This window comes from Aulonocara sp. 'chitande type north' Nkhata Bay, linkage group LG3 (assembly GCF_057382095.1).
Source record: "Aulonocara sp. 'chitande type north' Nkhata Bay isolate Kocher_YH1m ecotype deep benthic linkage group LG3, A_spYH_male_GT1.1, whole genome shotgun sequence".
In the NCBI taxonomy this organism is placed as follows: domain Eukaryota; kingdom Metazoa; phylum Chordata; class Actinopteri; order Cichliformes; family Cichlidae; genus Aulonocara; species Aulonocara sp. 'chitande type north' Nkhata Bay.
The window spans coordinates 48,339,399-48,360,559 of NC_141346.1; the positions used below are offsets into that span (position 1 = coordinate 48,339,399).

The 21,161-nt window shown below is 41.1% G+C and overlaps 1 protein-coding gene across 2 annotated transcripts in view; it reads right to left on the bottom strand.

Moving 5' to 3' along the window:
- Nucleotides 1-21,161, bottom strand: part of pcxb (pyruvate carboxylase b) — a 319,257-nt gene that overhangs the window by 42,995 nt on the left and 255,101 nt on the right. For both annotated transcript variants that reach the window (XM_086284188.1, XM_086284198.1), the window contains exons 13-17: nucleotides 14,597-14,741; nucleotides 13,941-14,030; nucleotides 8,647-8,868; nucleotides 3,770-3,926; nucleotides 357-597 (exon numbers count right to left, since the gene is read on the bottom strand). In XM_086284188.1, coding sequence (XP_086140314.1) covers nucleotides 357-597; nucleotides 3,770-3,926; nucleotides 8,647-8,868; nucleotides 13,941-14,030; nucleotides 14,597-14,741 — 855 coding nt within the window. The remainder of the gene's footprint in view (nucleotides 1-356; nucleotides 598-3,769; nucleotides 3,927-8,646; nucleotides 8,869-13,940; nucleotides 14,031-14,596; nucleotides 14,742-21,161) is intronic.

The following is a 21,161-nucleotide window of genomic DNA, read 5'->3' on the forward strand; positions in this document are numbered from 1 at the left end:
CAAAAGATATTTGCATTCAAGTGCTAGTTGAACTGTACACCACCCATGTTATCCAGCTAGACAAGGTTTAGTTTGTAGTTTAAGCTCCAATCATGATGTACAGAACTTACACATACAACTGCTGGTGTAAGAAGAGAGCATGTGTGCATCTGAAGATGAAAGCCTTCATAAAAGCTCTTCACCTGATACTATTTATGTTATTTATGTCTGGAAGCAAACTGGCAAGGATTTCCACACAGGAGCAAAGCAAGTGCCAAAAACTTTAGATTTTCAGAGGGAAGGAAAAGATGGCCTGTGCAGCTGCCAAAGTTGAGTAGCACTAAACCGCTCCCAGGTCTTTTTTTTTATTTACTTACCTTGATAGATAGGATGTGAGTTCCAGCTTTGACAAGCTCATCTGCCAGTTTGACATAGTATTCCAGAGAGTACTTCTGCCTCATTGGGTCAGACACGTCACCGGTGTAGGAGATGGCAGCTTCAACTACGCCACCTGCTGCTCCAGCAGCCTCCATACCCAGCACCATGTTAGGCAGGTAGTTCAGAGAATCGAAGACACGGAAGATGTCCATGCCGTTCTCCTTGGCCACCTCGCAGAACCTTATGGTGGGAGCGGGAGAGGCGATCGTGTTAGTCGACCCACACAAACTGTAGTGTTTTTAAATGTTAATTGTAATCAGGTCATGGATGCTGTCAGGACTGCCTGTACACGGTGAGATTATCACACAGTCTCACTCACACATACATAATGAGTTCGTCTTCATGCACAGTGTACTCCAGATAATGGTGCACATCCGGGTAGGGATAAGCGGTTTATATCCGTCTCCATATCGGCACTCATAAATATTGCTGTACCTGAGTAAATACAATATTCCCACTATTTTCATGAAAAGTACGCTTACACAGCCCACAGGAGCTCACAATGACTGGAGAAAAATGTATAGCCGCCTCATTATCCGAGCTGCTAGTGGTAAATCCCTCCTATTATTGCCTTGGCCTCGGTATCTTAATCAGGTTTTTCATAAACGGGGTGAGTACGTACTGTAGCTGTGCTACTGTGAATGCAGTATTTACACAGACTGAGAGCTTTTATTTTGGCAAATAAACAAATACGCATTGTGTGTTCATTTGTGCCACAAGAGGATTAGCTGTCAAACGTCTGTGTCCAGTCTTTATTTAGAAATACAGTACAATGTATACAAGCGCTGTCTAGTCTATGCTATCTGGCGCCAAATGGAAAAAAACACTGCATTGCCCTAGATATCCAACTCAGAGCTGAAGTGATCATCATTCATGCAATGCAGGAGGATAAGTTTTGTTGTTAAGAAGTTCATAAAGTCCTAATCTAGTAAGCAATCATATGACCCCTTCATTTCTTTAGGCCGCAAACATTTCACATCCCTCTCCCTCCAAAGTGTACTATGACCCTGTAAAAGAATTTAAATCAATTAAATAGAACGGAATTACTCTTTTGATTTGATTTAGCTAATGAAGACGCTTAGGTCACTTGGCTGTTAGCCGCTGCACTGAAAACATTGCGGGTGAGGGAGTGAGCGTGTAAGCGGGATGGAAAGGGAGCCGGGCAAACAGATCAAAGTCATTAATCACAATGATGTGCAAATTTTCGATGGCACTCTCCCTATGGGACGCAGACTGAAGAGGGAGACGAGGACCAGGAGGAACAGAAAGAAAGGGGGAGTTAAAAGGAAGGTAAGAAGTGTATTATGCAGGGAGACGAATGGAAGCATAAAAATGGGAGTTATGAGTGGGAATAAATGATTGGTGTATGGAAAGGAGGGTTAGAGTAGACGTGTAAGGATAGGGTAGTTGTGTGATCCAGGCTCTAATATTTGTGTATGCACTGCAGGTGTGTAAGCTTGTATATATATTACTCATGCACATCAACAAAGTAAGCTTGTCAATCCATCTGGAAAAGAACTGCAGGCGTGTCGGTGCATGTGTGGAGGTAGTGCAATATTCATGGCCCTAAGTGCATTACTAATATACAGCTGTATCAATGATGTGTACCTCGGTAAGCATGCCGAGAGACAACAGGAACACATCGACCAACTGACCTGATTAAATGTGAGTAAATTGTGTGGTTTGTGGCTAGCCACCGTACGGTGCATCTAATTAGATATATCGAGAGGAGAAGCAACTGTGCTGGAAGGCTAGGTTGGACATGTCCAGCTTTTATTTTGTAGGCGCACTACTGCTGGGTAGATGCTATAACATAATTATTACAAACACAAGTAGCTATAAAACATCCCTAATGTCATTAACTTGAGCTTCAAGAAGCTAACTGCTGAAAAGGTTGGAAAACAGCATGAAATATGAAGCTCGTCTCATAAAGCTGTCAGAAACAGTGTCATCGTATGTTGATTAATTTTTATCGATATGGGAAATCTAAATTATATATGACACTTAGGCAACTGTTCTTAAAAATTTAAAAAGCCAATGTGGTGTAAGAGTGCTGTGCAAATTTTATATGAGCATTGGGGAGTATATTCACTTTTCAGAGGTGGAAAAGAGTGGAAAAGGCTGTGCAAGTGTACAAAACAAAATCTACAAAGATGATTCTGTAACAAAAGGATATAACCAAAACTCACAAAAGGTTTACAGAAAACACATTTTGTTATTTTGAAATCATTTCTCAATTCCAAACTACATCATGAGCAGAAAAGAATGAAAAATATGTGAATATGATTAAAATGTCTTCCTCCAAAGAAGCAGACACCTTTCTAAAATGTTCTTTAATAATATTTCTCCAGCCTTTTTGAAGGTCTTTGAAAGTTTGTCGTTGGACATCGTTTTGATTTTTTACTTATTTTCAGTTCAGTCTTCGGACCGTACCATTTCACAGGAACTTTAGGGAGGAACTGGTGTTGTGTCTGCACACCTTGCCTTAAAAATTTTAATGAAACTGGATAAGCAGACAGCATAAGAATAAGTCTCCTAAAAGATCGTCTACAGCAACTGAACATGTGAGAGTCATGTCCTGAAGAACTGGGGGAAAGAATCCAGCAAAGACCTGACAAGACCGAGACACGCATCAGTTTGTCAAATGACTTTTTGATGAAGCCTCAACAGAAATGGTCTTAAAGGAAGGGCAGCTGTCAAGAAGCCATTCTTAAGGAAGGGAAACTGTGAGAAAAGGCTGACGTATGCCACTGAACAATCAGTGAGAACAGGTCTGACGGAGGGTTTAATCCAAATTTGAAGTCTGGAGTAGAAATGCTTTCTGCTGTACTTTTTGCTTAGAAATAAACACCTCCGCGTGATATTATTCAAGAACAACAATACATTTCATTTTCAATAATTTAACAAAAAGTGCATGCATGAACCTGACAGTTAACAATGTTGTTCCCATAGAAACGACAGAAAATTTCTGAAATAATGTCACAATGACAGACAAAGCAGAAGGAGCAGCAGGTGGCTTTAAGAAAATCTGATTAAATTCATGTTTTTCAAAAAACAGTTTCCAACACAGCTGAAAGAAACAAAAAAAGCCAGATGGGGAAAACGATAAAGCCGCTCCAGTGTTACGAAGTGTCAGCTGAGCTGTCCAAAGCTGGATGACCGGATACTGACTGAATACTGAAAACTACACCAGTGGTTTGTAATAGTCATTAGATCTCTTTGGCAATGCAACTTAAGCTGGACATGCGTGCATGTCGGGGGCATTCATCACTGGATTAATGGACATATTTGGATTCAGAATACACATATTCATAGTAAACCTGAATAATCTGAAAATGTGCGCGTCACTCACTTAAAGACCGCGTTGTCAGGGTAGTTGGTGTAGCCCACGGCGTTGGCTCCTCTCAGCAGCATCTGAAACGGGACATTTGGGATCAAAGCCCTCAGCTCCTGCAGCCTCTTCCAGGGACACTCCGATAGGAATCGCATGGCCACGTCAAAGGTAGCACCTACAGACACGCACAGGTTACACTTTACGTCAGCTCTCATCTTTCACCCCGACTTTGATCTCAAAATCAAAAAAATTATATTTCAAACTTCTCCCATTACCCACAAACACATGCAGATTTAAAACAGTAATGGCTGCTCAGATGAAATATCCGATGATAGCTTCACATACTGTTCATTCAAACATATTCATTTTTTTTTAAGTCACTTTAAAAATCTAAGAAATGTTGCAGTGGTAGACGCAAAAAGGAGAGATAGCAATCCGCTCATTTCCCTTTCTGGGGGAGTAGATTAGCGAATCTCATACCCGTTTATCATATCAGCCAGAAATATTGAAGCCTCCAGTGATATTCTGCTGATCCAACACTGTCATCATTAAATTTCATTTTCTGAACACTCATATGTTTAGACACGGAGAGAATACCAAGTATAAGTGCTTGTTCCTTACTCTAAGATGTAAGGATTGCCAAGGAAAAACCCGCCTCTTCATAATTTTTAAAGAGATTTGGGATGGGGGGGGATTTTAACCAATGTCAGCATCTCTTAAACCAATAGCTTGGAGCGGAAATGACTTCAAGCAATCCTGTGATGTTAAACATACTAGTATGAATGTTTCATTGCACGTGAGATAGCAAAACATGATGCTGGGTGAGCAATTCATCTGGGACGGCAGAATGTACTCTGATAATTTGATAACGCAAATGAAGACTGACAGCTGGTCTCACACGCAGGACGTTAGGCAGGAAAATGTTGCAGCCTGCCTGTTTTGGGTTGTATTTTGGAAAGAAAGGCTTTCACTCAGAGTTGAATGTGTGCCCAAAAAAACCAAACAAAAACAAACAAAAAAAAAAGATAGAAAAAAGCCCTCTATCAAAATTCTTGTAGTACTACAGTACCCTGAATTAAAGCTGAAAGTCTGCACTTCAATCACTTCTTCATTGTCTGATTTAAAATCCACTGTGGTGGCATACAGAGGAAATAAAGTACCATTGTTTAAATACCAATAGATCCAACTATACATAAGGATGATTAATATCCATGTGAATTACTGAGTTACATAAACCAATGTCAGCATTTATCGTTTTTGCCTGCGCGCGCAATACGGCCTTGATGTAACATTGATTCAGTTTTTACGTCCTCTGAGATTCCACTTTGTTACTGTAGTTTGCTCGAGCCACCTTTGTGCAGTCAACTCTCTCCCGCTCGTACCGACAAACTGCTTGCATGCCTGAAAACCTGCGAGACGCCTGATTACACAACTGCTTGTGTAATGAACAAGATCCAAATAGCAGCATGATGGCATAGAGCAATTAAGAATCTACTTTTTTGTGTCCCCATCTGATAAATTTGCCAAGTGTAAAATAGTTGAGGAAACCATATAGACGCATTATGTGACCCAGTTCATTTTACTGCATCTTTGCTGGTGTGGGGAGGAATGCTATATCAGGAAAGGACTTAATCCTCAAAGGGCTTTCACAGGCTTAATCTCTTCAATGATTCATTCTGCCTCTAAGCAGCTGAAACATGTGAAAGCAATATTCCCCATCTAAGACCACTGTGTTAAAAAAAACAAAAACATTCCTACATAGGGACATTAAGTAAGGGTAAGAGAATTCAATATTCACACGATCGTCTCGCTTTAGCATAGATGAGTAATATTTTTCACCTCTGATCTCTCTGTAACAAAAGTGCACTGTACAGGGACGCCTTCTTAAGGCAGGCCTGGTCGTCATTTCTCCAGTGGTTATTAAGTGATTTACGAGGAGCTGTTTAGAGGTACTTTTACAAGCGGCCGCTGTGGGACGGTGGGTGCTAGAGCCAACCTTTTAACTGCACGTAGTCCAATTTGTTTTCCACCCTAAATCGATATGAGGTGAGGAAACAAGGCTGGCAACTAGTCAGTCTGGGAACTTTGGATTTTAAAAACAGTGAGGATGAAAAGGTGCAACATATTTTATCTGAAGAGAAATCCACTCATCTTGGCACGCACTACTTTGGCCTGTGAGTGACTTGCTTCTATAAAGTCTTATGTGACCTCAGAGATCTTTTCAGTCAGGACCACTTTAGCTAAAACAGGATTGTTATTGCCATCTGTAGTCATTTGTATTTTGTTGTACTGCTGTGTCCTGGGAAGTCTCCGCCCTTTCATGAACGGGTGGGTAGAGGATACTATCCTGAAAGCTTTCACCTGCTGCTTTCCTCTCGCACATATAAAGGATGGCATCGCCGCCCCAAATCAGAAAAAGGTTTCAATGGCAAAAGATGAGACTGACTACGAAAAAGGAGCGCTGTGGTCGAAGGTGGTTGTAAAGTCGTCGCTTAATTCTCAGTAAAATATCACTGCAGTTTAAGGTTTGTTTTGAGGTTTCACATTTTTAGAGGCATTCAAACGAAAAGCTGTGGGGAAAAAAATAAATAAATAAATAAAAAATAAAGATCCTGATGTTGGGTTTGAAACCAACACTGACCCCTCTCGAGCAAAAGCACCAAACTGAACATCTTGTGTCAAAATATTTGGTGACGGATTCTTCATTGCGCTCTAAACGCTGTGTCGTTACTGCAAAACTGGCTTAATCAACATTAATTAATATGGAGAAGATGACACTCGGTGAAGTTACAGGAAGCTTTCAGGGGAGTGTCTCTTTTTAGAATGAAATCTGCCTTTAAGTGTTTAAATAATTATGAGAAAGTACCGTGCAGTTTTCTCTGACTCATAACCATATCACGCAGGAAGCACTGAGGCCTCAAGAGGACCCACTAGCAGATTACCTTTCTCTTCCAATTCACGTGATTGCCAAAAGTTTTCTTAACAGAGAGAAATCAATCTTACGCTCCTCAGCTCATAATATCAGCTTATTGACAGAATATCAGTAGTTGTGTAAACTTTCCCAGCCCACATTCAACCTCCGACTTCAGCGATCTGCTATTACAGATCTGAGGTTTGAGGTTTCTTCCTGTTAAAAGGGAGTTTTTCCTTCCCCCTGTCGCCAAAGCACTTCCTCAAAGGGGGTCGTCTGATTGTTGGGGTTTTCTCCGTTTTGTAGGGGCTTTACCTTATAATAGAGCCAACTGTTGATGTGATTTGCTGCTGTGTGCATTTTTAACTGATTTATTCTGAATTTATGAGAATGCATTAATTTATGGAAGACATAATTACACACTACATTCTAAATAAACCAATGTGTAAAATGGAAATGACATCTTTATATGATCTTACTATATTGTTTGAATTGCCACTGCTGTAGCCAGGCCTTTTTTAAATGTACATCACACTATTCAACCTATACAAAGACTTTCCGCTCTTCAGCTTGCTTTGAAACAGTCCAATGGGTCAATGTTTTAGACTTTTAAAGCCCACATTAACTGTCTGCTCAGAAAAGGATGTTCTCTTCGATGTTTGACCATAAAAATGGCCTCAAAGCATGCTGTGTCTTTTCTCTTTTCAACTGTTTGACATCGTCCTCATTTCTGGAACACGAAACGTTCTGTGCAGACGCGTCCAAGCCATTTCTAAAAAAAAGGATTTACCAGAGCTTCTGAAAGGCTTGACAACTGCGCCGCTCAAACACAGCCAAACTGAATTTATATCCTCTTTCTTCGGTCAGTCTCATAATAACACCACAATATTCCGGGTGATGGAAGCCAGGAAGCATTTAAGCCCTTTTTATTGAAATATCTACTCAGTAATTGACTTTTGCTATAGCCTTTTTATCTGTCCAAACATGAAGTAAGTAGACAGTTGCTTAATGTGAGATCAGCTCAAAGCGCTCTCCCACAGTAATGAAATATATTGCTTTTCCCTTAACTGGTGCACCATGATCAGTTTCCAAGAGGAATTTAATCTCAGAAAGGGTTTATAACTCCAAAGAGTTTTCACCAGAGACTCTTTCATGTCTTTTTTTCCCACCTCATTCTGTTCAACCAGCATTTAGCCAACCGGCCACTAAAACAGGACCTGAAATAGCGAAAGGCATTTGTTGTTTACTTCTTTGTTCTTCTGATCTCCTCAATCACGGTCGTTTTCTATATAATTTAGCATTAAATTGAATGTTTCAACCTCGAGAGCTTCTCTGGGCATATCCTTCCTGTGAATGTGTGTGCCCTAAGTGTTCTAACGGGTGAATGTACTCTTTGAAACCAGTTCGTAACAATTGCACTTCACACAGGACCGTTATCAAGAAGTGCTGATAATTGGTCATGTAGCCAGCTGTTCAAGCATGCTGCTCGCATTTTTGCTTCAATTTCAGAGTAATTGCATATTATACAGGGACACTATTGAACTGCGCACGCTTCAAGAAGTTTCAATAACGTGTGATTTTCTCTATTCATTGAAGAGTAGGCAAAAGGTACAATCACTGTCTATTGAGGGAACTTGCTGGGGACTCCGTTTTGGAAGAACAGGTGGAAGAATTAGATTGTTTTCAGTGACACAAGTTTCACAGGTCAAACCGGAAAAAGTACGAGACGCAATGAATGACGATCACAGCAGGAGTGCGGGGAGAATAGAAAGGAGAGGCACTGATGACGAGATGCAATAAAATAGCAGGTCGAAAGGTTTTGTTTAACTAGATAGCCAGCAAACCACTACTGCCTATGGGAGATCAAACATTACAGCTCAGTTATTTTTAACTTCATTCAGCGTCATACAAAGGACATTTTTAGGGGCGAAAAGGGCAACAAAAGTGGACGAGTTTATCGTAACGTGACGACCAGGAAGCTTACCTCCCCAGTTCTCCAAGCTAAAAAGGTTGCTAAAGTTGTGGCTGACAAATGGCGAGATCTTCTTCAGGTCATGGGTCCGAACCCTGGTAGCCAGGAGAGACTGGTGAGCGTCCCTGAATGTGGTGTCCATCAGCAGGAGGCCTTTGTGGGCACGGACAGCCTTGGCAAATCCTTCAGGACCATCACGCAACAGCACGTCACGGAAACCTACAGGAGGGTCACCTGATAGTGGGGAAAGGGAAAGAGCACGTTAATGAGGAGAGCAACACTGAAGAGAAGGCAAAAGGAAAAGCTTTAATGATAATATAGCTCTATGTGATGAATATTAATCAGATGTTTGAAGATTTTTTTTATTCCACCACACAAGGTCGTGCAAATACGTCTATGAACTGAAAATGGATTGATGTAATGAAAAATGTAAAATAAAAATTATTTACACATCACAGGGTTGCACTTATAGCAGTGCAGAGCAAAGAGGGTTTCATTTGATTCAAACAGGGTAAAGACACAACGTGTAAGCACCCCTTTTTAGTCTTTGTGTATCGACTTTAAAAAACAGACAGTATGTGGCAAGTTAACAGATTTACACCCGTTTAACAAGTAAACAGTTTGCACATGTACTCTATGAACATGGAGTTTTCTCTTAAGTTGTGCCATTAGCAGGTCTGGCAGTTGTCATAACGTCTACTAATGAGGTAATGGCATCTCTCAATGCTGCGCCTATCACCCACAGCTCAGGAGATCAGCTATAAAAGAATTCACGAATATAAGCTCAGCAGCTGGCTTATTAGACACACCACCCACCAATTTGTGAAAATGGTTTGCTCTTGCTGACAGTGATTCCTACGGCTATGGTTTTATATAGAAACTAAGATGCTACCTTAAGTAAAACAGAAGTGACAGAGCTTCGTACAACATGTTGCCAGCTTAGAGTTAACTTCTAGGATGGTTCCTAGTTTGCCCGTCACGTCTCCTCCTTCTCAGTCCTTCGTTTTCTGGAATGTGCCCATGATTTTAGGTCTCGGATCAAAAAAGCAAATTCTGCTTTTGCAAATTTGACAATGCAGTCAATATTTAGCCCTGACTTGCAGCCTGTACAGGCTGTACCGTGTCTCCCTGCCACAATATACTTGCTAAATAGCTATAAATGTTTAACAAGTATATCGTGTACCATGTTTAGTGCCTGAGGCTTGTTTGTGAGCATCTAACAGTTTGTAATTAGTATGTGTTCATAAATGAGTTTGAGGTTAATTTTGGTTTGTATACTTCTCTTGGTACCACCAATGACTTTGATGGTGACTCATCTATTAACTGAGATATTTCAGTCTTTCGGGACACAGAAATTCCAGCTAACAGATGAACTCTTAACAGGAAAACAGCATCACATCCATTAAGAGTGCTTTTTAAATCTTGCACGGTCTAATCCCAGAGGGACCCGAGATGAAGACTGTTGGACATGCTGGCAGTGTTTAAGTGTTTCTGGTTAGCTCACAAGACTATAATGTCACATACAGCATTGAAACATAACACAACTGCTAAAATCATCCACAAGGAGAGATAAAAATTGATGTGGAATCCCCCAGACAAATGCTGGCATTTCCAGTTTATTACAGCTTAGTGGTCCTCAAAACAAACATCACATAGCCCTGGCTCTACGCCGCTATAACCAACCTTCTATCCTAATCTTTTTCTCTTTGCTTTGCAATTAAACACAGGCACAACCCAAGGTATTAAAATACTGGAAGCACAATTTGGACCTATTTTTGCTGTGCTGTGTACAATCATCAATCAAAAACACTCGTTAATGAGGTACTTTCTGCCAGCTTAGATGTCCTCCAACCTTGCTTCTCTCACTCTCTTCTCTCACTCTATCCTTGCTCTTGACCTTTTATTGTTGTACCTCATCCCCGAAAACAAATGATCTGTGCTATAATTGTCTCTAAGGCCTGCACAAGTAAAATGGGCAACACACATGCACACACAGCAGCACAAATACATTTGTTCACACGCACAGCAACACATTAACGTAGAAACACAAAATGAGCTCACACTGGCAGAGTAGACGAGCTCTGTGAAGTCATGCTGCTGAAGCAGAAAACAGACGTTTGAACTGATCAAGATCTATGAATAAGGGAGCCTGGATGATTCATTGTCAAAGTTGCATTTGTCACAAAAAATGAAATCTTAGAAACTTTGTTTTTAACCACCTGTGACGTCCTCGCATCTAAAGAACAGTGAGAAAATGAGGGCGTGTGCTCTGGGACTGCAGAGCTTATAGCATGCCACAGTTTCCTAGAAAACATTTGGCTCTGGAGTAGATTTTACACACACACACACACACACACACACACACACACACACACACACACACACACACACACACACGTGCAAAAACTATTAGAGAGATACAATTCCCGGGTTGCTGTGCTTGATTTTGACCAATCTGCACACGAACATACCCAGTCATCTGCACTGAAAACACCTCACTCCTGGTTCCCGGCTTTCTTGCCTTCTCTGTTGCTCAGGCTGATGTTATTTCATACCTCGTACCCTTTATATTCTTCTCCTGCTCCACAACAGCAGCTAATATGACCTGATAAGACTGAGCTACAGTGCCCCGAGCATCACTATTACCTAATTAAAATAAAACCAGTATGCCATACCTTTGTTCCAAGTTGACATCTCTCTACAAAAAAAAAAAATCTGTTGTGTGTGTTTGTTTGCGTTTCGGAACATTTTAATTGACAGATCCGGTGGGACTACTAATTAGTGCTTTACTAAAGTCAGGTATGCTGTAACTGTCAAATTATTGTCTATAAATAATTCATAAACACACAGCCTGGTTAAAAACTTGACTGGAAGTAAAGTTCAGGAAAAGCATTTTCCCCCCTAAAACCAGCTGCATGGCCAGTGAATAAAGTTACTTTGCTATATACACACACAACACCTAAGGTATCTTCAAATTTCACAAAGACCAATTATAATGCTCTAAAACAGAAGCAAAAGCAGCGAAAGCCATTTTTGTTTGAAGATTGGTAATAAAAACGGGTTAAAAAACAAGCAGAGGAAAACAAAAAGGGGATTTTAAGGATTTAAGTCCATGTTTCTGTTTTTTCCTGTATACTATAACACAATATTGTACAACAAACTACTTCTACACTTTATTCCAAAAATGGAAATACAGTGCACGATGGGGAGTTTGAAAATAGTCTGTCATTTTTATTAGTCATCCTTCCTAGAGCGGGCTCACAGGCATCTGGTCATTAACCTCTAGATGTCCTCCATTAAATAAATCCAGATAATAATTGGAACAAGGTTTCAGACTACAACGTTTCAGACTACAAATCCTAATTAGAAAATAATGGCCTCTGAGTACTTAACAGGCTCTGTCAGAACACCCTCGCCATGTCTTTCAGGAATACTTTCCATCCCATCTTTCCTCAGTGTGGTGGGACCCAAACTGCTTACTGCTTATCTTTAAAAGTGAAATTGAGATATCCCAATGTGACTGACCTTTGCTTTTCTCTTATCAGAGAGTGTTACATAGCAATAATCCTTTAAATATCTTCCCCATTGTCCCTTCTCGCCAATATCTTGATCAATTTATCTGTGTCTCACCTGTCACCACACCCGTTTGACCATTTTCTCCATATACAGGGATTATATGCTGCCCGAGCCTTCTGTCCTCCTTTCATAACCCCTTTCTCCTTCCATAGCCCTGTCACTCCCTCCATCCCTCTCTCCACAGAGTGTGATAATACAGGCCTAATCCCTCTCTTCTCTCAATCCCTCTGTTGAATGAAAGAAAGGATATAAGCACATTACAAATCTCATTACTAGGCTTTAGGTATGCCTCTGTGCGTCCCTGTGCTGCATGCACCTATCTCATCAGCTGCTTACAGTAGGTATGTGCAGTGTGTGTACACAAAGGGACTCTGTCTGCAGCATTTGGTGCAGCATATGTCAGGTTTGTGTGATTTAATGCACATGTGCATGTGTGTTTGCTCTCCTGCAACAAGAGACAGGCAATGATGGCCTTCAACAGAAAATTTGCCTAAATGAAAACAGTGGAGGGCATGCATGGGGAAATGCACACTCAGACGTGCACAAACGCCGCAGATCATTCGCTCCTATTCTGCTCCATTCCGTTCCACTGTGCACAGGTTTTAGATGTCAGATTTGATTAGTTATGCCTCATTATGATTCGTAATATTCACATTATTTTGCTATAAATTCATGTTTACTAGGCATGCTGTGGTATGTGCTGAGGCAGAACGGGGTGCTGATAAACATGTCAGATTATTACGGCTGACTATTTTGTTGCTGTCAAAAGGGAACAGCTGCATAAATGCATGCGGTTTGTGCATGGAATACATTTACACCTGACAGAGAAGTGAGAAAGGAGAAAAAGCAAACCACTGCAAAATGACCCCGGAGACCAGATTAATTCGCATAAGTCCTTTGTTTCAATAACTTTAAGACATATTTAGGAGTAAAACTAAGAACACGTAACTTTAAAAATACATATTTAAACAGCCTTGTTGTTCTTCACAAAATGTACTTTAACACTGTAGTTAGCCTTGAGGGGGGAAGGGGGTGGCTTCACTCCAGAGACCCAAAGCAGCTCATCAAAGAGCCCAGCTTGGCCCTTGGCCTTTCCTTTAAGACTAACAAGGGAGTCGTGCACACAGCGGGGTGAGAAGCGGAGAACTTCTGCTTTCAGAAACAATGAGCTGCACCTCTCCCCGACTGTACTCACAGCTCAGCAGAGCACTCTGGGCTAAAACCCTTTACCTCCCCAAGTGCTAAACGGAGCCATTTAGGAAGGCCTTTCCGCCTACAGCTATCAGAGCGTTCGACAGACCATTCGTCATTCGGCGGGTGCTTTTATCCAAAGTGCCCTATGGATACACAAGTGTTTACATTTTTAGCAACGCTGCCCCAGGAGAAAGAGGAACCTGTGACACTTGCTGTGGCAGTACCTTGCTAAATGAGTCCAAATGTAATAAATTCAATGTGGGATGATGCATTTTGATATTTTTATGATAACAGTCCTGGACACTCGTCTTGTGGGTCACAACCTGTCTTTTATTTTAACCGTTTTTTTTTTCCTTATAACATTTTGTTGACTGAAGCTCAGGCCCAAGCTTCGTTAAGCCAAATGCTTTTACGGTTTGGGACAATGTGTTATTGATTTTTGACTGGGAGGGCGAGCTGCCATCGGAGTTTACTGAATAATTTGTGAGGGAAAACTGTGTGCAATGACTGGTGAAACTGCCTTTGGATTGACGTACCCATGGTGACGGGAGGAACGACGGGGTCTGTGGAAGAGGGCTTAGCTTTGACTGGGATGGGTGTTGTTGGTCCATTCACCATCACATGACCTGGATACGAGCATAAAAATAGAGAATACAAATCAGATTGAGCCTAGAAGACATCCAGCAAACCTGAAAAACAAGAGGGTATGGATTATAGGACTTGTGTGTCACATGTGTCCTGCTACATTTGTGTGCGAGAGGTTTTCTGCACATTAGACATCCAGGTTATCTCCCTTTTGCACAGAATTGAGCTTTGTCTTTTTAAACCCAAGGTTTGGTGAAAGCCTGAGATAAGAATATTTAACTTTACTGGTCTTATCAGTAAGTTGGACCTCCTTCGTAGAGTAGCACCTAATCTAAAGGTCTTTAGCACCTGAAATGTTATCATTTTCCCAACTCTTAGTAGCTACAGAAACAAGCAGCTCTGCTCGATATAGTTGGTTGCCAAGCTATTAATCTTTCTTAATAGCCTCGTCTTAGATAAGCTTAGCTTTGTGGAAAAGTGCTACAGTTTTGATGGGCAATAAACCTAAGCCCAACAATCAATGGTGACAGTGCTCAGTCAGTATGGATCATGTAAATTGATTTGTTTTCCACCTTTAAGTGTTACAATGTATCGTTTCTGCACTGACCAAGGTAGTGCAGGAGTTTCTGGGCTCTGTTCTGAGTGGGTTTGAGGTTGAAGAGCTCTTGGTTCTCGTCAATGAACTGGGTGTCCACTGTGGAGTGCAGGAACTGGTGGTTGGACAGAACGTTCTGGAGGAATGGGATGTTGGTCTAGAGATGGAGAGAAAAAAAAGGAGAACGTGTGTCAGTAAAAACGCTGAATTAACAAAGGCTTCGTTTTCACAAACTCACACACAGTATATGAAAGCAAGCGAGTCAAGACCACAATCATGCTGCCGCTCTGTTCTGCAATTTAATCACTTGAAGAAAAAAAAAACAAAAGCTCCTGCTTTTTTGAAGAAAGCGTCTCGAGTAAGAGCTCAGTGTTAAACAGTTAAGGATACAAAGCATACGCGCTACCGTCACATCATTAAACAAGTTGTAATGTCACAAAAAACTCAAAATTTTAATAACGCAGTACTTCAAACAGTCCCAGCTTCAATAGATAAGCACACGTGTGTGAGGAACAGGGAGAAAAGTCAACTGTAAAACTAATTACATTTTATTTCTATGTTGCTGGTGTTTGCCTGCCTCCAACGTATTACAGCGCCAATTAAGCTCTCTAAATTAGCCAAGAGAGGGAGCGTGAACAAGGGAGAACATACAGGAGAAATATTTAATTGTTGGAGTTGATTTCATTACTTGATTTGTTGCCTGTTTTTCCCTCCACTGTTGCAAGCCTGACTTAATGTGACTAGACTGCTTTGAATTGATGTAGGAGCCACAGAAATCAGAATCAGAATCAGAATCAGAATACTTTATTGATCCCTGGGGGAAAGTGATGGGGGGAGGAATAGGAGAGCGATTAGTAGAAGGAAAAGCACAAAAGAGCAGAGAGTTGGAGGGACTGAGTGAAAGTATGCGTTAATATATTCTTGAAGCAGCTTTAAACGTGTTCATCACTGTTTAATGTCCCAAAGGAAGGGCGGTGGGGTATAAACTGTGTGAAAGATAATTTCTCCAAGTCTGTCAAAAGTGTCTTTGCATGCGGCCCGATGTGGACTCTTAAGTGACATTTAAAAAGAAAACCTCATCCACACAAGTATACAGAACCAACACACGCAAACTGAACCCCAGAGGACCACCCCAGTATTCTGTGTGACGAAACTTGAGCCCATAAATGTCCGATCCACTCAGTTATCTCTGCAGTTTATAGATGAATGTCTCCGTCTCACACACACGTAGGCAAACTACCTTTAAGCATATGCCCCCATTAAACGTAACCCACATATGGACCCAATTGACCTAACAACCAACCATAATTTGGGCATTTGGATGACGGTCAAAACCAGATTGACTTCAAATGATTGCAACAGCACAATTACTCAGAAATCATGTAATTGGGAGAAGGCAGTTGGGGAATAAACACACACAGATGCATGCCCCACATGCAGTGCTGAGAGAGAGGAGGGATGTAGGGGAGAGATCAATGTGCCTGGGCATATTAAAGCTCATGCTAGTCATACTAATAAAAGGCAAAGATGGAGTTGAATGCAAGAGAAAAAGCAAAAACTAGTTTTTTTTTAATAATTCTATGAATGAGACCATTAGGTCTTTCAAAATACGAAGTGAAAATGTGGGAAAACTCCACGTTTGCCCATTGATCACATCCCTAGTGAGGGGAAAAGAGGGTTTGTTTTCCGAGGGATACGGGCACAAACACAAGATGACACTGCAGTCTTAGCAGTCTACTACTGGGAGAGGAGCTGGAGAGCAAAAGCGACAGGAGCTGTAGGATTCACATGGCTGTGCTGCACTGCCAAGCCTTGGGCTACAAGCTGTGGACCAAAACAAAAAGGGATTTTCGCCCAATGCTATCGCTGCAGTAAGACTTCAAAAACCTGTGGACCTTTTTTTCCTCTTCCATTTACAGAATCTGCCAACAATAACTGCATTAAACTAGATCATATGCTGCTGCCTCACATACCAGTCTCCAAGCAGCTTTGTGAAAGCTGGATATGGTTATGTAATACATTTTTATTGGATCAAAATCAAAGCTACAGGCCAGCCAAATGAAGACTGGCAAACCCAGTGCGTTTGATTAAAAACAAAACATATTAGCTAAAGAAGCGATGTGTTTCACGCCATTAAAGGGTTCACTTTGGGAAAGTGCAGATGGTACGTTACGATGCTACCATCAGTAGCAGCTTAGCAGAAAGGTAAAACAGGAGAAACTCACATCTAGGCAGTTTAGTAACACTTGTAACTGTGACGCAATTCCAGCAGGTTTTAGATCTCACCCTGGGTCAACACACCTGAATCACATGATTAGTTCGTTACCAGGCCTCTGGAGAACTTCAGGACATGTTGAGGAGCTAATTTAGCCATTTAAATCAGCTGTGTTGGTTCAAGGACACATCTAAAACCTGCAGGACACCGACCCTCGAGGCCTGGAGTTGCCCACCCCTGACCTAAAACCAACTCCACACCTGCGGGGTTTGTCTAATCTTGATTTACTTTAAAGGGGCAGAAAAACATTTCCCTCAATTTCCAGTCAGTCTCACTGGCCATCTATTTGAATCTTCATTTTCTGTTACAAACATGTCATCCAATTTTGGCCAAAAAAGAAAAAATAAACCGTTTTCCCAATTATTACTTTTACTCTAAAACTAAAAATATCATCTTATGTTTAGAATCTAAACTCAGTTTATGACAAGCAGGATTTTATTAGTACACAGGAGTCGTCTTTTATTTTTTTTAAATAAAGGGCCTTGGGATATTTTTGTTTCACCTGGACAAGTTTAGAATATTTTCTCGACATCCACATCTATTATTTATACGTGTAAACAAACGTAATAGGTGGAGGGTGCAATCAAAAAGTTGAAATAAAAAAAAGAAATGTGACGAGGCAGAGACACGAGAGAAATAACACCAACGGTCGTATCTAATGAAAGACTCGGAAATAATGGAGAAGATTAACGTCACTATTAATGCATGGAGGGTCGTCCTTTTCCTCTGCTGTACTAGATCAATGTGTTCATTATGAGGCTGCTCAGTATGCCTGTGGCCATCACACTCACTCACACACACAGATGCACAAGCAGTCCCTTCACTCCATTTCCCCTAATGATTTTTAATGCACACTCAAAAAAAAAAGAAAAAAGAAAAAGGACAAAACACACAAACACATGGGCTCTCCCTACCTACCACTTTGTCTCCTTTTCAACACATCTTCATCTCAGTAATGTCTCACACAAACACTCAGAGGCCCCTTCCTGATTTGGATGCCCCGACACAACCGCTGAGCTCCAGCTTTCAGAGCTATGCGCACAGCATGCAAAACACGAGTGCTCACACACACTTTCCTGCAAGTGATGATAGCGGCTTGAGTTCCCAAATGCTTTGCATATTCTTTAGCACATACACACACAGACAGGCACATACACACACAGACAGACACACACCTTTGAGAACAGTATTAGTTTTTAGTGAACACATGTACTGTAGAGCTGAATTCATGTTGAATTCAGGCTCCCTCCAACATGGAATACTTAAACTCTCACATACATGCCTCCTGAGGAAAAACCAAAAAAGAAATCCCTGCCTTTTTTTTGGCTACATACTAAATAACAGGCACTTTTCCCCCCGGCAAAAGATGACATCTGGCTGTGTCCTCGCCCAACTTTTACCCTTGGAGCGCTTTGTTTATCACCACAAGAGTGTCTGTTTTATTGCTACTCTGCTCACAGCCCGTCGTTATTACTCTTGTTGCAATCAGCTTTACCGGTGATTGTCAAAGCAGCGTTGTGAGCTAAGTATTGACATCGCAGCCTGTTGGCACAACTGCACACAAGTCAGCTCCATCACTACTTTGCAACACTTTTCCGTAGGCTAAACATAACGTTCAGTTATTACCAATTTAACTTAGATTTTTGGAGAAAATATGGCAATGTACCTTTCTTGCAATTATTTGCCTCATAATGAATGAGGAGAAGCCATATGTTAATCCAGATATAATTTAGACGTGACGGTAAAATGCAGTCTGGATATCTCAGGGAGGAAAATAAATCGTATCACCTGCTAGTTTATGCATTCTCGTTGTCTGCAATCTGTCTGCACCAAGATTGGATGTCATTTTTCACTAGCAGGTGAGTAGGTGGAGTGAGGGGAAAAAAATGCAGGTGTTACAGTGTTACAGTCCAGACTGCTCCTTATTTATATCCTATAAATAATTTATAACTGTAAAATAGCAGGGGGTCACACAGAAGGGATGGTGTTTACACATAGATGGAGAAAGAATCAGTGACAATAATGCAAAGGTGTTTTCACAATCATATTTTTGGGAGTCACATGTCTACTTGTGTTATTGCCTTGTTTATATTCAAGCCTAAAGTAAACAGACAGTAATCTATTTAGACAAAGCTGTCCTGTTGCCTTATACTCCTGCAACGAACACCCGAGATAGAGCCAGCTCTTTCCCATTTCCTCACCGATTCCCTAGATGTTTTTTTTAGATGATTTTAAAAATATTTTAATCATATTAGCAAACTGAGAATTAGTTATGCTGACATCAATTTCTGGGTGAAACAAAAGAATCCAACAGGTTGCAAGAGACGTCTGCTGTATTATGCGGTCCTACGTTTGCTAAAATACCAACTGAAACAGACACCTGCAAAGTATAAAACCTGCTCTGTTAAATGTGTAAAGTGATATCATTTTATCTGTTGATTCTGGTTCCTGTCACCCTTCTAGTCTTGCACAGCCACTAACAACTCCAACATCATTGTGAAGTTTGCGGACGACACTACAGTGGTGGGTCTTATCACCAACAGTGATGAGACGGCTTACAGGGAGGAGGTCAGCGCCCTGACCCACTGGTGTCAAGACAACCATCTCACCCTCAACGTCGCAAAGACAAAGGAGTTGATAGTGGACTTCCGGAGGTGCAGAGAAGTACACACCCCCATCACCATCAGCGGCGCTGCTGTGGAGAGAGTGAGCAGCTTCCGGTTCCTTGGCGTACATCTGGCTGAGGATCTTACGTGGTCAGTACACACAAACAAAACAGTGAAGGCGGCGCAGCAGCGCCTCTTCTTTCTCAGGAGACTGAAAAGATTCGGCATGAGCCCCCGCATCCTCAGGACCTTCTATCACTGTGCCATTGAGAGCATCCTCACTGGATGCATCACCACCTGGTATGGCAACAGCACCGCCTACAACTGCAAAGCTCTCCAGCGAGTAGTGCGGTGCTCTGAACGGATAATTGGAGGTGAGCTTCCCTCCCTCCAAGACATCTACAGGAAGCGGTGCCTGAGGAAAGCGGGGAGGATCATCAAGGACTCCAGTCACCCCAGCCATAAACTGTTCAGACTGCTTCCATCAGGAAGGAGGTTCTGCAGCATCCAGTCCCGTACCAGCAGACTGAGAGACAGCTTTTTCCATCAGGCCATCAGACTGCTGAACACTTCATAGACACCTCAGCTTCACTACTGGAACTTCAACATTATGCACTCCATACTGTACAGTAATACCACTGTTTTGCACATGTCTCAACTCTGTATATTTTTATATATTTTATTTATTGTTTACTCTATTTAATTTGTAAAATATGTGTACACACACACACACACACACACACACACAGAAAAATATTTAGTATACACATCCAGAAATGCATATACTATTATATATTGTACATATATTTATTAGTTTCAGATGTAGCCATTCTTGTATTTTGCTTGTTTACATTATTGTATTTTGCACAACTCTGTTGCTTGTGAAGCTCGCACACAAGAATTTCACTCACATGTGCTGTACCAATGTACCTGAACATGTGATGTGACAATAAAAGTGATTTGATTTGATTTGATTTTTGGATCTCAGTGCAGCTATTTGACACTGAACAGGACCTAAACTGGGTCCTTGAGGGATGCCACATTTATTAGACCTAGAGATGAAGAATGGTTTCCTTTTCTTGGGCAGTAAAGGTTGTCTTTCAGATGCAGGAAAACCAGTGTGAAACTTGACTCTGCAAAACAGCTTTGTGCTCCAGATGTTTTTAAAATGTCAGCAAATGTAATTATACAATGACCCACCGCATCACCATCATTCAGAAACTCATATCACTGCTATGTGGATGACACTTAGTTTTATCTACTTGCTAAGGACTCCTACAAAGAGACAGTGAATCATCCAAAAACCTGGATGGGGAAAAAACTTCAACTAGAACTGAAAAATATTTTATTTGGTCCCCCTTAAGCTCCACAAATATCCTCACTGAGGCACTTTATCCACTTATGTTCAAATTCCATTTGAAATCTTGGTGTTTTTAATGGATAGCTCATTGATTTTTAACAATTAAATCAGTGTTATAAACAGCAGCTTTACCAACTACAATCTATTGCTAAATGAAAGCTAATTTGGTCTCTAAAGGACTTAAACATTCATCCATGCTTTTATCACATCTTGGTTGACCATTATAACACCGAAGATTCAAAATGCAGCTGCTTGACTTCTAGCTGGCACAACGACCCACTTCAGTTTTAGATAAAACCTGTGAAATGTCAAATTTAAGTACCGTATGTTTTTTTT